This window comes from Artibeus jamaicensis, unplaced genomic scaffold (genome assembly GCF_021234435.1).
Source record: "Artibeus jamaicensis isolate MK-2021 breed Jamaican fruit bat unplaced genomic scaffold, CSHL_Jam_final contig_685, whole genome shotgun sequence".
Taxonomy (NCBI): domain Eukaryota; kingdom Metazoa; phylum Chordata; class Mammalia; order Chiroptera; family Phyllostomidae; genus Artibeus; species Artibeus jamaicensis.
In genome coordinates, this window is record NW_026521924.1 from 16,232,279 (window position 1) to 16,249,753 (window position 17,475).

The window sequence follows — 17,475 nt, forward strand, 5'->3', positions numbered from 1 at the left end:
ATTGTGCCTTGTTTCAACAGTTTTGCTATTTTTTTAGGCTGAAAGATGCCTGGAGTTTACTTTATGTTGAATTAAAATCAGTATTTCTCTATAACAGTCTGTGTCCCTTTTGTTCCTTTGCAGGTCAGATGGGCGGGGCATGGGCGGGCCTGGCTCCCCTGAAAAGGTGGGTGGTTGGAGTAGGTCATTTAAGTCACTCAGCAAGCATGGTGCAGAATGCCCTGGTGACACCGGGCAGGCAAGATCTAGGGCCCTGGTGTCCAAGCTCCAGTGTATCGCATTCCCTGGATGGCTTGTTCAAAGGCTTCTGGGCCCCACCTCAAGTTTTCTGGTTGAGTGTGGAGTGGAGACTCAGAATTCCATGCCTCTGGTCCAGGGGCCACAATGGGCTAGTGAATGGGTTTCTTCTAAACCTTGGTTTCCAAAATGAGTGAAGTGTCTGAGTTGATTTAAAAGCTCAATGTCTGGAACAGCCATCTCCAATTTCTTGTAGCTCTTGGGAAGCTGATCAAGATGATTCATGACTCAAGAATCACGGGGCTGATTCTCCAGTTCTTTATGCCTTTGTGATTCTCTAGCACCTTGTTTCATGGTTCTCAAGTTGGCATGTTGCAGTTAAGCCACATTCAGGAAAAGGACTTGGCCCCAGGGAAAGGACTAATCAGTAGTGGCCCCGTGATGGTAACATAGCTGCCCGCGGTCTCAGCGCTTTGGGAGGAGCATGTACCTGTCGCATCTCCTGTTACATAGTCTTAAGATTTACCTGAGATCACTTAGCCAGGTGTCCCAAGCCCCGTATGCCATAATCCTTGTGTCTTGCTGCCTCTATCTTGGTCAGGGAAAAGGAGCCCATGAAGTTTAAGTACCCCACTGGAGGCTGATGTTAGCTGGTGCGTGCAGATGGAGAAAGATGTGTAAAAGGGGGATGCACATGTAGTGTATCGATTGAGCATTAGTTGGATTTGGCACCTCTGAGCCTCTGTTTATTCATATGCAAGATAGACTTTATAGTCTATCCTAGTTAGCTGTGTGCCACAAAGTCTAGTTGGAGTGGAGAATGGGAAGCCAATTACGTTTTTAGGTGCTGCTGGGCTAGAACAGCCCAGGAGTGAGTTGCTATGGTGAGACAATTGGCAATTAGAAAGCTGGGCTGGCGCTCCTCTCTGAGGTGTTTAGACCCCCAGGGGCCTCGGCTTCCCTGTTAAGCCACCTTGTGTACAGTGCTGCACCAGATGCCAGGACAGGATGAAGCAAAATAAACGGTCCCGGCCTCAAAAACCCAAGAGAAGAGATGGAGAAGCCTTCCAGGTGAGGGGCCCTTGGTGTCCTGGTCTGCTTGTGGGGCAGACTGGGAGAGACCTGTTCTGTGAGCACCATTCTTAGGGCAGTTTTTTTTTTTTTAAGATTTTATTTATTTTTAGAGAGGAGAAGGGAGAGAGAAAGAGAGGGAGAGAAACATCAATGTGTGGTTGTCTCTTGCATGTCCCCTACTGGGGATCTGGCCTGCAAGCTAGGCATGTGCCCTGACTGGGAATCGGACCGGCCACCCTCTGGTTTGCAGGCCGGCACTCAATCCACTGAGCCACACCAGCCAGGGCAAGGGCAGTTCTTTATGTGGTTTCTCAGGATGACCAGGTTGGGGTCCGAGTGATCCCAGGCTCAGTGGCCAAGGGGAGAATGAGGAACGTTCTGCGCTAGAGGATGGGTTGTATTTTGCATCACACGTAGGCCTTTTCTGAAGCCATCTTCCAGTTGCCTGGGGCTGTGTCCAGGGTCTGGCTTGCTGCTGGGGTCACTTTGGGCACGTGACTCTTGGAGTATCTCTTTTTCTTTTTTCAAATCTCTGTAAGGTGGGGATCATACATCCTATCTGCTTCCTAGGGTTGCTGTGAGGGTTCAAGGGCATGATCTGGGTAACGTGTTTTGCCTGGTGCCTGGCATGCGACAAGTCCTCACATGCAGTGGATGGTGTTGTGATAAGGCAAGTCATTACCAAAGTGAATGACTGGGTGCCAGTGGTGATGGTAATATCCAATATTTATTTTAATGTATTAATAGTAAAGTCTTAAAAAGGAAGGAGAGGGTAGTATTCCCCTGTGTTGTATAGGAGCTGGGCTCTAGCAGCAGTGTCTGGCGTAGGGTCCATCACCACACCCTGCCCCCCTCCCCCAGGGGTTCCTTGCTCCTGTATGGGGTTGGACAAGATCTTGCCTGGGGTGCAGGGACTGGCCTCTGCACAGTTCCATAGGTCTTTGGCTGGGGGGTGGGGTCAGCACCAAACAGACAGGATCTCCCAATGGACCTAAGTTCCTACCATTTTCCTGCCAACTGCTACTTCCTGACCGATCCTCCATCCCAGGCCTCTCCTCTCTGCAGCCAGGCTGGGTGCGCATTCTGGCCTCACCCCCCGCTGACTTGTGACCTTATCTGTTCTTCATAGCCTCTGTTCCTCAGTTTACCCAACTGTAAAACAGGGATAATTATGTCAACATCTTAAGGCTGATGAATGAATTAAATGATTCAGCGTAAGTGAAGAGCATGGAAGAATGTTTTTGGGTAGTAAGTGCTGAGCAAATACACTGCTTTATTGGGACTTTTGGAGAGCCCTTCTAGCAACCCTGGACTGATGCTGTGGCCAGCATGATTATGGGTAGGAACATTGAGACTGAGGGGTCCCATAAAGAACCCAAGGCTGTGCGTGTGCAGCTAGTGGAAAAGCAGTTTGAGGTGGAATCTGTTGTGTTGAAGCCAAAGTCTATCACTGTTTCTCCTTGGTCTTATCTGCATCTGTTTCTTTATTTCATTTTTAATCTTTTTTTGTACATGGATTTTTGTTTTGCTGGAGTTCAAAATTGCTGGCTACCCTTTGCAGCCTGGGGTGCAATTTGCCTATTTTCCTGGCTTCCTTCCCTTCTTTCTTCCAGCCTACTTTCCCTCCTCCTCTCCACCCATTCTACATTTTTTCTTCCCTCCTCTTTTCTGTTTAATTTTATGGATTCCTTAAATTTATTTCATTTTATTCTTATTTTTTATTTTTATTGAATTTATTGGGATGACATTGGTTAATAAAATTACATAGGTTTCAGGTGTACAATTCTGTATCATCTGTAAATTGTACTGTGTGTTCACCACCCAAAGTCTCTTTGTCACCATTTATCCCCTCCTTCTACCTCCCCCACTTCCCCTCAGGCATCACCATACTGTTGTCTGTGTCTATGAGGCTTCTTTCATTTTTTTGCTTAATCCCTTCACCTTTTCTTCTTAATCCTTACCCAAATACATCTTTTCATTGCTTTTAGAGAGGAATGGGGGAGGGAGGGAGGGAGAGAGAGAGAGAGAGAGAAACGTTGACAGGTTGCCTCCTGTATTTGTCCCAACTGGGGATCAAACCCTCAACCTATATATGTGCCTTGACCAGGAATCAAACCCACATCCTTTCATTGTGCAGGACAGTGCTCCGACCAACTGAGCCACGCTGACCAGGGCAATCCCTTCGCCTTTTTCGCCCAGCCCCCGAGCCCCCCTCCCTCTAATAGCTGTCAGCCTGTTTTCTGTATCTCTGAGTCTGTTTCCATTTTGTTTAATTTGTTCATTAGATTCCACATGTAGGTGAACTCATATGGTATTGGTCTTTCTCTGACCAGCTCATTTCACTTAGCGTGTTACTTTCCTGGTCCATTCATGCTGTTGCAAAAAGTAACATTTCCTTCTTTTTCACAGCTGAGTAGTGTTCCATTGTGTAAATGTACCACACCTTTTAATCCACTTCTCTACGGACTGCTTTCAAATCTTGGCTATTGTAAATGACACTACAGTGAACATAGGGGTCCATAGATTCTTTTGAATTAGTGTTTCAGGCTTCTTTGGAAATATTCCCAGAAGTGGAATCACTGGGTCCTAAGGCAGTTGCATTTTTAATTTTTTTGAGGAAACTCCATACTGGTTTCCACAGTGGCTGCACCAATTTGCACTCCTGCTAACAGTGCCCTAGGGTCCCCTTTTCTCCACATCCTCGCCTGTGCTTGTTGTTTGTGGATTTACTTATTTTTATTTTAATTTTTTAAAAATAATTTTTATTAATTTATCTTTTAGAAGGGAAGGGAAAGAGAGAGGGAGAGAAATATCAATGTATGGTTGCTTTTCGTGCATCCCCTGCTGGGAACTGGCCTGCAACCCAAGCATGTGCCCTGACTGGGAATCGAACCACAATCCTTTGGTTCACAGGGCATGTGCTCAATCCACTGAGCTACACCAGCCAGGGCTATTTGTTGATTTATTGATGATGGCCGTTCTGGCAAGTGTGAGGTGTTATCTCATTGTGGTTTTAGTTTGCGTTTCTCTGATGATTAGTGACATAGAGCATCTTTTCATGCCTACTGGCCATCTGTATGTCCTCTTAGGAGAAGCATCTATTTAGGTTCTTTGCCTATTTTTAAATTAGATTGTTTATTTTTTCCGTGTTGTGTGAGTTCTTAAAAATTTTTGGATATTACTTTCTTATCAGATGTATCATTGGCAAATATACATTCAGTAGGTTGTCTTTTCATTTTGTTGATGGTTTCTCCTGCTGTGCAAAACTTTTTTAGTTTGATGTAGTCCCATTTGAGAGGATGACAAAACAAATGTGGCCAAATGTTAACATCGGAGGAATTTAGGTGATGGGTATTTTTTTCTGAACCATTTGAGATTACAAGACCTTCATTGTGTATTTCCCAATGAACAGACCACTGTTTTACATAACTATAGTACATTTATCGCAATCAGGTAATGCATTCATTTACTTTTTTATCTAGTCTACATGCCTTATTTATGTTTTTCCATTTGCTCCAGTAATGCCTTGATGGAGGAAGAGAAATAAATAATAAATGTAATAAATAAATAAACATTTTGACCAGTATCTATTCCAGAATCATGCACTGTACCTGGTTATTTTTTATTTTTAAAACTTTTGATTAATTGTGCCCTGGCCGGTGTGGCTCAGTGGATTGAGTGCTGGCCTGCAGACCAAAGGCTCACCGGTTTGATTCCCAGCTGGGGCACATGCCTGGGCTGTGGGCCGGTCCCAGGTAGGGGGCATGCAAGAAACTACCACACACTGATGTTTTTCTCCCTCTCTTTTTTCCTCCCTTCCCCTTTTTCTATAAATAAATAAATAAAATCTTTTAAAAAACCTTTTGATTAATTGTGAAGTATATAAACAACAGTGTATTTATAAATCCTGGTGCTTCAGGCCTTAAAACTTACCTGTGCTCGCCAGCCTTTGGCTCTCTGCAGTGTACAAACAAAACAGTAGTTGGCATTGCTAGAGTTGGCAACTGCTTACTCTGAGTCTTTGAACCTGCTGTTCTCTGACTGGAACAGCCTTCTCCCTCTTCCCTGCCTAGTCCTCTGTTCTCACCTTTTTCAGGAGTCTTCTTGGCTCCCATTCCGAAGCAGAATTAGGAGCCATTCCCTAGTCTGATACTTCCTTCCCTGTGGGTAGATGGGAGACTCGATCTCAGCACAAAGCTCTCTGCTTTGTAATTTCTTATTTTTGTAGTTGTCTCCTTCATGAGCTCGAGGTCCTCAAGGCAGCTGAGACGTTCCAACACCACTTTTGAGTTCAAGAGACTTGTCACAGCCCTGGCCAGGTGGCTCAGTTGGTTAGAGCACTGTCCTGAATACCAAAAAAAAAGGTTGTCGGTTCAATTCTCAGTCAGAGTACATGCCTGGGGTATAGTTCAATCCTTGGACTGGGTGCTATCAATGTTTCTCTCTCCCTTTCTCTCTAAAATCAGTAAACATATCTTCAGGTGAGGATTTAAAAAAAGGGGGAACTTGTCATACATTTGGAAAACTCAGGCCTTGAAGTCATGGTATTTTGCTTTTGGAGAGGAGACTCACAATTTCTGTGATAATAAGATGACTACATATTAAAACAATTGCTTAAAGATGCATATTTTTTCATTTTACTCTCTCACCTTTTGCAGACAAAGCTTATTCTGATCCAGATAACTTTGACTAGCCCCTTTCTCAGGGACCAGAATGTACTCTGAGCAAGCCGTTGCCTCTCTCTCACCTGTCTGGGAGCCGTCTCTCAGGAGGGAGGTGACTTTTATTTTGAAGGTCCTTGGTCAGAAAACCTGCTGTGATGCACTGTGTCTCCAGAACCAGGCCCAAACCCCTAGTCTGACACTTGATGCTTTTCTTGACTTGGGTTTCTCCACTGATCTCACCTGCCACACTAACGTCCTGCCCCCCCAGCCAAAAATGGCCTTTAGGTAATGCTGACAATAATTGACATTAATTAAATATTGACATAAATATAAAGGGACTCAGAAATCACTAACACTTATTAAGCATACACTAGTGTGCTAGGAGTGGTCAAGAACTTGACACATCATAGCCTGGCCAGGTGGTACAGTTGGTTAGAGTGTCTTCCCTGTATACCGTGGTTGTGGTTTCCCATCCCTGGTCAGGGCATGTACGAATGCATAAACAAGCGGAACGACAAACCCATGTTTCTCTTTTTCTCTCTCTCCCTTCCTGTCGCTAAAATCAATACTTAAAAATTAAGAAAAGAACTTTACACATCTCATTTAATTCTAACCCCTAGCAGCATCAGAATTTGAACCCAGACCTGCTGGCTTTGCTACTTATGACATTCACTTAGCCTGTTGGAAGCTTAATGTCCAGGTATAAAATAAGGGTAACACAATATGAAGCATGAATAATGGAGTAAAAATACTTCTAAGTGATTTTGAAAATCTTTTCTTGATTATCCATGCTTCATATCAATTCACTATAATGCTGATATTACTTCCATTGGGCACAGGGCTGTTTCTATATCCTGCTGTTTGCCCTTTCCTACCCTAATCCTTTTGCCAGGTTAACATCTCATCTTTTAGGGTAAGTATCAGGTCTTCCTACACCATTGAGGTGAGGTCAGGTCTCATTATGATGTACTCTTGCAGCATTGCATACCAGAGAGACAACCAGCAGTACTTGTGGTTAAAATACTGAAATGCCTCCGGACTTGATGGGTAAATAAAATAGCTCCTGCCCCAGCTCCTCACCCCACAATCTTCCCTGAACATCTCCCAGGCTTCAGCAACTAACTGGGGGAGTCCTGGCGCAGAAGGGGTTTCCATGACCTTGCTCCATGCATTGAGGTGCCATCACCCTTGCTGAGTACTGCTCCTACCTAGCAGTAAGTCTAGTTTGGAATCAAACAGTGATTTGTATCATCATGATTTGTGCCTACCCTGTGGGACTGGAAACTTTAAGAGCTCAGCTCTCTGGTTTTTTTGCTCACCACAAAATCCTAGGACCTGATTGACCAGGAAATAGAAATATTCGTTGAACATGTGAATAGATGATACCTAGATCAGGAAACTAGCTCGAAACCTGGACCAGCCTCTGATGTTGAGCCAGTCAATTAACCTCACTGAGCCTCAGTTTCCTCTTCTGTAAAGTAGGGGTAATTCAATTCATTCAGCAAATCTCTAAGAATCCATATATCGGGCACTAGGACACAGGTGGAACATGACTGAGATTTTTTTCTTCTGTGGTACTTAACGAAAAAGCAGACAAGGCATAAACAAGATGATTTCATACTAACAAGAAATAAAAGGATGATGAGATTACAGGGTTACAGAATGCGTCTTTGAAGTGACATTTTCACGTCTTTCCTCTAAGTCCCTATCAAGTGTCTTTATTTAATAACCTACATTTGAAGAAATTCATTGTAAAACCAATTTTTTTGGTTTTTTGGCTACCGGGGGAGAATTTGAAAACTGGTTCCCAACTCCTGGGCAGTCACACCCGGCCCGGGGCAGAATCTTATTGGCTGTAGCAGACCATGTGGCGCAGGAACCTTTCCCCCGCCCCCTGCTCCGGCCCCAGCACTAGGTGCCCCGCCCCTTCAGCGTCTCAGCAGTCGATCAAGGGCAGGACTCCGCCCTCGGAGCGCGCCGAGTCTCTATAAAAGGAGCTGGCGGGGGTGGAGGGGGTGGGGGGGAATGACGAGCATTTACGTCGTCGCGTAACGGGGGGTGCGTGTGAGGTCATCGCGCGGGCGGGCGGGGTCGAACGGTTTGAACGAGACGAAGACGGAACCGGAGCCGGGCACGGGCAGTGGACGGGGTTCCGCCGAGAGCCGGTGAGCCGGGTAGCGGGCACGGGGAGGCCGCCAGGGGTCGGCCGAGGTAAGCCTTGGCCGGGGAGATGCCAGCGGGCCTTGCGTGCGGTGCGCGGATCGCTCCTTACCGCAGTACTGTTCGGGCTTGTGGGGGGAAGGGCGGGGCCTTGACCCGGCGCGCGCGGGCCGGGCTTGGGGGTAGCGCTCTCCTTTCTGCACGGGGGGCGGGGGCGGGGCTTTTGGCCGGAAGCGGGGGCTGCCCCACAACGCGTGGGGGCTTCTGGGTCGTGGCCGAGTTGTTAAACCTAGACAGAGGTAGCGGGAGGTTGCGGCGTGGCCAGCTCGGTTAGTGGGTATGTGTGGTTGAAGTGGGCCCTGCTGGAAGCTCTGAGGACCACCAGTGCAGAAGGCGATGTGCTTGATGGTTAAGCGTTAGGGGTTTTATTCAAACCTGGGTTCGGTTCGCCTGCTAGGCGATCTTGGGCAGGTGCTTTAAACTCTCTGTGCTTCTGTTTCCTCATCTGTGAAATAGGAACAATGGTAATACTACATACAGAAAGCTCCAACACAGTGAGTGACAGAAACCAAGCCACCTTAGCAGACTCCTTTCTTCCTTGGGTATTGAGTGCTTACTAGGTGCTAGGTATTGTGCTAAATACTGGGCTACACACTCAACAGCAAGAGGCAAAGGCCTGCTCCCCAGGAATCTATTACGTTGGGGTGGGGAGACAGGTAAGAAATGAGGAAATGCATATAAGATAAATTTCATATAATTACTAGGAAGACTATATGAACAGTGCTTTTCCAATCGCTGCTTCACAGCTGCCCTGGGGTGGTACAGGGCAGAGCTTGGCTTCTGCTCCATTTGGGGGATGAGGGTCCTGAGGCCATTGAAGGAAGGTACAGCAGGCCTGGCATCCACCTTTAATGGGATGTCTCTTAAGAGTAATAATAATTATTATTTGTTAATTGGGTACTTGGTATGTATCAGGCATTGTATTAAGTTCTTGGTGGGGCATTATGTCATTTAATATATCACTCTGTCTTTGATAGATAGTGTCTTCGTTTTATAAACAGGAGGGCTTAGATTCTTACAGGAGGAGTGATTTATTTCCTGATGTCCAGCAAGTGGCAGAACCCACATCTGTGACTCCTAATTCCAGGCTCTCTCATTTAATTCTCATTACCATATTGTGCAGAAGATACTGTGCACCTTTTTACAGGTGAGCCATTTGTGATCCAGAGAGGTGAGGTGTTCATCCAGGCTCACATTGCTTTTTTTCTGGTGGCATTTCCTTCCCCCTCTTTCTGTAGTGCTCAATATGGTGTCTGGAACATAATAGGGTGCTTTGCAGCTAGCATTGAATCACAAGGAGTTTGGGAGTCTTCTAGGAGAACTACTAGAGGGGGAGAGCTAGCTGGGGAGGCAAGAGGATGCTTTTTCAAGGCAGTCAGAAACCTGGTTTAAGGAGTCATTTAAGGGTGAGGTTTGTGGGGTGATCATGGGGTCTTCCATTGAGGCCAAGCAGTGGAGTCATTGTGGAGGAAGGGTGAGCTTCCTCCAAAACAGACTGGACTCTGTTTTGATTGCCTGGAAGGGCCAGTTAATTGGTTAAGTCAGTGGATATTTATTGCACATCTACATGGTGCCTAACCCCATGTATTTAGTGGGTACAGAGCTTGCGGAGCACATGGGACCAGGTATTAACGTGCTGGTAATGAAGGAGGTTTGAATTATATGTTGACGAAAGGCCATATCGTTTTCAGAACTGGGGTGTGGTCTGGAGCCACACATGGCCTAACCAGCTGCTTACAGTTTTTGGTAGCATGACATACACAATACCTGATTTATGTACGAATGTTGTGAATGTAGATTACAAATGCTCAGCCTGGGACTGTGTTTTTTGTTGGCACCTGATAATAGCATTTTGCATATAGTGTGCATGTCATTGATTCGTTCATTCTGGGGTTTTCAACTGGGAGATGCTTAATCTGATTTGTGATTCAGAAAATTATCTTGGGCTGCCTTATGAAAACAGATCGAGACAGTGAGACAAATTTGAACTCGGTGGCAGTGGATCCAGACAAGAGATGGTGGTGGCAGGTCTCTGTTTTTGGCACTGGAGGTAGGAGGATGAGAGAGACCAGGTCCCTCCCTGCCCTGGACCTAGTATCTGTTCTGTGTCAGATAGCATGCCAGGTATTTTATGTACCTTATCTCATCTGAACCTTGCTTTCTTCTGTTCAGGTAAGTGGCATTAACTCATAATTGAAGTGCAGTGAAGATAAGTAACTTGCCCAGAGTCATACAACTAATGAATGACATCCTCAAGATCAAATCAAATCCAGTTCCTCCTTGCTTGAAATCTTAAGCTCTTTTCATAGAGCAAGTTGCCTTCTGGGCAAATCTGGCCCTGGAGTCATTCAGTAATGAAGAGATAATGACAGTCCCCTGTAATAATGCCCATGGTAGAGGTTGGAAAGAAGTGCAGCGGTAACGTGGGCATGAGTTTCCCAGTGGAGTCAGGAGCTAAAATGTGCAGGCTTCATGTATAACACAGTATGATAATTTCATTTAAGGTTTTTTTTTTAAAGATTTTATTTACTTATCTTTAGAGGGGAAGGGAAAGAGAGAAGGAGAGAAATATCAATGTATGGTTGCCTCTCGTGTATCCCTTGCTGGGAACTGGCTTGCAACCCAGGCATGTGCCCTCACTGGGACTCAAACCTCGATCCTTTGGTTCCCAGGCCCGCACTCAATCCACTAAACTACACCAGCCAGGGCTCGTTTTAAGGTTTTAAAAGTGTTAAAGATTTACTTTCTGAAAAAAGTTTATACAGATACATTTTTTCTCTCTCTAACACTGCCCTGCCATCCTGAAAACAAGTAGCATTTACTAAGCTTCCGCCATATGCTGGTTACTCTGCCAAGTGCCATGTGGGGGGTGAGGACACAGAATAAAGTGCCACAAGACAGCATGGGGTTTTATGATGGTTCCATGTTTGCCAAGTCCCCCCTCCCCCATTGGTAATATTGGTGTCTTATGAAATGTGGAAAATTGTAAGTGGTCGCTATGAAATCTAGTGTTTCATAGTTGTGCGTCCTCATGGTAGTTGCCCCCAGGTTTCATTTGGATCTCGCTTAGCCTGTCCTTATCTCATATTGCTCAAGTCTTCCCTTCCCAGTCTGTTTTCTACCAGCAGTCAGGGTGATCTTTTTCAAACTTAAATGAGAGTTTGATTTTACCTCACGGAGGCTAAAATCCAAAGTCCTGGAGAGTCCTAACATGATCTGGCTTCTTTGCTGCTTTTCCTACTTCTATTCTTGCTCCCTCTTGCTCACTGGGCTATAGCCACCTTCTTCCAGATATTCTGATTCTTAAGCTCAAATGTCACTCAGAGAGGCTTTCTGTGATGACATTCTCTTCACGCCCATTGCCTCAGGTCAGTATGAAATGACACTTGTTTTGTGTAATTTGGTCAGTGTTACACTTCTACTACTAGAACACGAACTCTGCAGACAAGCCATTTGTCTTTCCTGCCTGTCTTGTTTCCTTTTCCCAACAGCAGTGATTGGTAAACATTTGCAGATTGAATGAGGGTGATGATGGCATCCACATTTAATAGCATTTTAAGTTAATGTGTTTCTTCTGTGTGTGAGTTGAATTTCAAAGCCTGACAGAAGGGTGAGGGGTAGCATTTTCTCATCTGGGGAAAGAATGTGGGTGATGGGGCTGGGTAGGCTTGGCTGCCAGTTTGTAGGGTCTCTGTGTTGAAACCCCTCATCTATAAAATGAAGAGAATCAAGTGAATCTTGCAGAATTGTCAGGGTTAAATGACAAGTGTTTGTGATGCTCCTGGCGCTTAGTAGGCTCTCAGATGCCCTCCTGTCTCCAGGTGGCTCAACACAGAATTAGTAACAAGGATTCTTCACTGTAAGGTTATTTGCCACCACCTTGTAGTACTTAGGTTATTGAAAAGGTTAGTTTTGATGATAAAAGTGGGTATGGTCCTTAAAGAAAGTTTGGAAAGTAGTGAAAGTATAAAGAGAAATTAATAAAAAGCCCACTATCTGAAGAATACTGCTGTAAACATTTTAATTGTTAATGGGTAAGCTTGAACTGTTTTCTAAACAGACAACATTCTTGTTTGTGCATAGGCCTCCCTTTGCAAAGCATTTAACCTTCCCTTTACTTAGTGTTCCTTGTACCTTAACATTTTATACCAGTTACATTAAAATGGGGCCTAAATTTTAGGCAGACCGCTGTTGGGCAATTCACGTCAGGTCATGTTTGTTCCAGTCTCGTGGCTGGAATGTTGGTGTCTCTGATTTGGCCTCTTTGGGAAGAAGGTGAGGCTTAAAAATGGAGCGTTCCCACAGGCCTGCCGTGGGTGACTCTCTAGAAAGGGATAGTTCTTCCTTGCATGCTTAATAATGCACACCCTTGTCCTCTCCTCTCGTGCTACAGAAGATGGCAGTGAATGTATATTCAACGTCAGTCACCAGCGATAACCTCAGTCGACATGACATGCTGGCCTGGATCAATGAGTCACTGCAGTTGAATCTGACAAAGATCGAACAGTTGTGCTCAGGTAAGAGAAATTCATGAGAATTTTTTCCCAGGAAAGCTTGCAGGTCCTTCAGGAATGTGCAGGTCCGTATCTGACTGCAAAAGACGCAGGTTCAAGTGTTAAGTTAGGGCTGCCCCATTTCTTCTTCTCAGCCCTGCCCTGGTTTTGCTTGTGACAGGAAGTGCTTCAGAAGAGCACGCTCCTGGCCTGCGAGTCCATCGGCTCCTGCTGTCGAGACTGCGCACTGAGGCCTGCAGTGTAGCGCTGCCGTCTCCACTCATGCTCGTCTGCATTTAGATTCGAAGTGTGTTATTTGAGGGCAGTCATTATAATCACCCTAGTTCTGTGTTAGTTTATCAATGGCATTTCTTATTCCAAGACCAAAGTCAGGCAAGTGCTATTTCAGCCACAATTTTATTGAACTTCTGTTTTATAAAATTTGGCAGAGAGGTGATGATTTTTTAAAAAGTGCACAACACTGATGGTTCTTGCCTTTCTCTCCCTCCTTTCCCCTCTCTCTAAAAATAAATAAATAAAATCTTTACGATAACACAAGCATGTTCTTTTTTAAAAATATTTTATTTATTTTCTTTTAGAGAGAGGGGAAGGGAAGGAGAAAGAGTGGGAGAGAAACATGAATGTGTGGCCGCCTCTCATGCGTCCCCCACTGGGGACCTGGCCCACAAGCATGTTCTGTTTTTATGTATGCTAATAGTATAACATTTAGAAAACTAGAAAAAAGAAAAAAAAGGTAATAGTTCCATTCAGAGAAGACCACTGGTTGTTTTCCTTTCCTGTGCAGTTTTTCAGCTTACTCTCATATTGTGGCTATTTTGTAGTGTCATTCACTCTCTTGCAACTATTCCGTGCTTACTGTAATGGTTGTATACTGTTGCTTTCTATGGATATGCTGGAGTTGTTTACTGTCTTCCCAAATTTTGGACATTTAGGGTTCTAATTTTTACATTGTGACTGTGGCTAGGCTGAGTATTTTTCACATTAACCTTAACCTCTGTTTATTTCCTCAGTGAACCCTAGAAATGGAATTACTAGTTCATAGGGTGTGAACTTTAGGTTCTTGGTAATTGTTTTTCATAAAGGCGTTAGCAGTTTCTACTTTCTTTGAAGACTTCCTGTCTCACCTTTTGGGAGTTTGGCTGTCTACCCCGACTGTCCTGAAATAAGGAATGTGCCGGGTTATCAAAACTGGGTTTACCACAGAAGCCAAGAATACGCCACAGAAAGATGAGACATATATTCTGCTATTTAAGTTTTTATATTGTTTGTGGGATAGATCATTAGAATCCTCAAGTTCTTCCGGTAATGACAGTAATCGTGTTATGTAAATGCTTTTCACATACCTCTTTGTTTAATTCTCATCATACCTCCAGAAGGTAGGGATGTTTATTAACCCCATTTTACAGATGGGGAAATGGGACTTAGACAAATTGAGTAACAAGTCCAGGATTATACAGCCAAGAATAGAATTGAGACTGGAGGCTTCATTTAAGTCAATAGCCCATGTTCTTCAACCCCTGTACCTTACTTGTTCTGTAGACTTTACCAACTGGTGCCACTTGGATCAATTTAAAATTATTGTTCTCTGGAGTATATTATGCTAAATGAAATAAGCCAGGGAGTGAAAGATAAATACCATATGATTTCACCTATAAGTGGAACCTAATCAATAGAACAAATAAGTGAGCAAAATAGAATCAGAAACATGGAAATAAAGAACAAACTGACGGTGACCAGAGGGGAGAGAGGGAGGGGGATAAGGGGGGGAGGAAGGGGAAGGGTCAAGTCAAGGAACATGTATAGAGGACCCATGGACAAAGACAACGGGGCAGGGGGATTGAATGCAGGAGGTGGGGGGTAGGTAGGGCAGCAAAGAGTAATGGGGGGAAAATGGGGACAACTGTAGCTGAACAACAAAAAAAGTAAATAAAAAAATGAAACTATTGCTCTCATACGATTTTTTAAAAGTTTACTGATTTTTAGGGAGACGGATCAGGGGGGAGAGCAAGAGAAACACTGAATCGTTGCTGTTCCACTTGTTTTATGCACTTACTGGTTGATTCCAACGTGTGCCCTGACCAGGGATGGAACCCACGTTGGGATGTCATGCCAGCCAACAGCTACAAGACCTGGGCTGTATGGTTTTTTAAAACAAATGCAGCTTTGCACTTATTTTATAGCTGTGTCCTAGTCTTGGTCTTAGTTTCATTTGCTCGTCTTGTTATTTCCCCTGTGAAGCTTACTGTCAGTTTTACAGAGGGTCAGAGAGAGGCTTCATATGAAGTTGTTCGGTGAAAAACTGGTGCCCCAGAGTCATGCTGATGAAACGTGAGTTACTTTGTTAGTCAGACGTGCAGGTTGTCAGCCCTAAATCTGGGCAGCCTTTCTCCCATTTTCTATTATTTTCCTCAGTTTCATTACCACATCCCCATTTGTCTGCAGCTTTCAAAGCACGTGTTTGACCCGTGATTTATGACTAATGTGGGGATGAGGTCATCCTAGTTTTCATTGGAGTGGGCTTTTCCATAGCAGTTTCTCCCTAAAATTGACCTCTTTCAGTAAGTATACTTCAAAGTATAGTTCACTTAGTTAATGGGAAAATGAGATCTCTTTTCCTGCGTAGACGAGTTGTAAGTGCACAGATCTGGCTGCAGGTTTACCTCAGTCAGACAGGAAGTTGTCGTGCTAGGACAAGGATTCAGTCAGCTCTGAGCCACATGACTTTGGAGCCTTTACTATCCTAGTTCCTCATTTGTGAACTGGGGCAGTCGGACCTGGCTCACCTGTAAAAACAGCTGTCAGCTGTAGGTTCTGTATCAGGCCCCGGAGGTAACTACAGATCTCTGGAGGGAGGGCACAGCCTGGTTTTACAGGTGGGGGGAGACTACCTGTGGGTCATGGCTCATGCATTACGGAGCCTGGTTTTGAACCCAGATTTTTCTGACCACACAGCCCGCATCCTTTCTCTTGTATACATGATGTATCTTTTTAAAAGAAGCATTTGGTCCTGGCCAGGTAGCTCCATTGGCTAGAGCGTCATCCTGGTATGTCAACGTTGTGGCTTCAATCCCTGCTCAGGGCACATACAACAAATAGCCAGTGGATGGTTGAATAAGTGGAACAACAAAGTGGTGTTTCTCTCCCTCTCTCCCTTCCTCTCTCTCTAAAATCAGTAAATAATAAAAATGTTTTAAAAGGTGTATAAAAATAAAAACCATTTGCAAGAGTTAAAGTTGATTACATATAATTAATTATGACAGTACTGCCTCATTAAGAATCTGTAAAGAATTTCAACTTTGCCTACTGGCTGTTACTTCTCTTGCCCTAGATAAAATGCTTTTCTCCAGTAGGAAATGGTAAGTGCAGGACTTAACTGTGATTTGTAAACAGACTTTTATTCATTCATAACTGGTTCTCTTGAGAGCCCTGCAGGACTTCTGTTACACTGTGTAGATGGTCGCGTTTCCTTCACATTAATGTTTAGGAAACCTAGTCTCAGCTTCCAGTTGAGACCAAGCAGGATGAGCTGCAGACACTGTCCCTTGAAGAAGGCCTGCCAGGGGGTCAGAGTCACAGAGAAGGTGCGGCTCGCGGCTCCTTGGATCCTTGCATTTACGGAGGCCAAAGCAGAATCGCTTAGTCTTTTTTTTTTTTTTAATATTTATTTTCAGAGAGAGGAGAAGGGAGAGAGGAAGAGAAACATCAATGTGTGGTTGCGTCTCACACACCCCCTTACTGGGGACCTGGCCCACAACCCAAGCATGTGCCCTGACTGGGAATCAAACCGGCAAACCTTTGGTTCCCAGCCCGAGCTCAATCCACTGAGCTATACCAGCCAGGGCTGCTTAGTCTTTAATGCTGGTGCCTGGTGCCTCCTATTCTGAGCTCTGATGACGAGAGGATCAAGCAGATTAAAATTGTGTACCAAACATACACTTTAAAAGGTAGGAATAGGTTTTTCTCCCCTTGTCTTCCCTCCTCCAGCCTGGCCTCCGCCGTTGCTTCTGTGCTGCACAGGATAGGGGAAGTGTTCACGTGCTCCCAGGCGAATGCTAGGTTTCTTCTTCCTCAGCTTATTGTGGGGCCCTGCCAGCCCTTGGCTTTCTGTAAAACGGCTTGTCAGGCCCTGGCTGGTGTAGCTCAGTGGATTGAGCACGGGCCTGTGAACCAAAGGATTGCTGTTCAATTCCCAGTCAGGGTACATGCCTGGATTTCAGGCCAGTTCCCAGCAGGGGACACACGAGAGGCAACCATACATTGATGTTTCTCTCCCTCTCTTTTTCTCTTCTCCTCTAAAGATAAATAAATATAATCTTAAACAACAAACAAACAAAAAACCCCAGCTTGTCAGTCCTGTTCATTTCTCTCTGAGGGTGTGTGACCATGTCCCTAACCAGGCTTACCTCACTTCTCAGGTTGACTCCCTTTTACAGATGCTCCACGTGGGGGCCATGATTTTGCCATTCTTCCTGTCTGAGAACATCTGCATCTAATTGACAGAGTTCCATATGTCTTTTGAAGGGTGTTTTAGATCCAGCCCCTTCTCAACATTGTTTTAAAAGTTCTTGCCTGGGGATACATTGATTAATTTTTAAAGAGAGGAAAAATGGGTAGGGTAGGGGGGAGAAACATCCATCAGTTGCCTCCCATATGCGCCTCAACTAGGACCAAACCAACAACCTGGGCATGTGCCCTGATGGGGATTGGAACCTGGGACCTTGTGGTGCCCAGAACAATGCTCCAGCCAACGGAGCCACCCCAGCCAG

The 17,475-nt window shown here is 44.9% G+C and overlaps 1 protein-coding gene across 2 annotated transcripts in view; it reads left to right on the plus strand.

Moving 5' to 3' along the window:
- Positions 1-8,045: 8,045 nt before the first annotated feature.
- Positions 8,046-17,475, plus strand: part of MAPRE1 (microtubule associated protein RP/EB family member 1) — a 28,680-nt gene continuing 19,250 nt past the window's right edge. Inside the window, exons 1-2 of one of the 2 annotated variants that reach the window (XM_037143227.2) lie at positions 8,046-8,140; positions 12,589-12,712. In XM_037143227.2, coding sequence (XP_036999122.1) covers positions 12,592-12,712 — 121 coding nt within the window. In that variant the 5' untranslated portion in view covers positions 8,046-8,140; positions 12,589-12,591. Of the gene's footprint in view, positions 8,187-12,588; positions 12,713-17,475 lie in introns of both variants that reach the window. The other variant, XM_037143228.2, reaches the window with a different exon arrangement.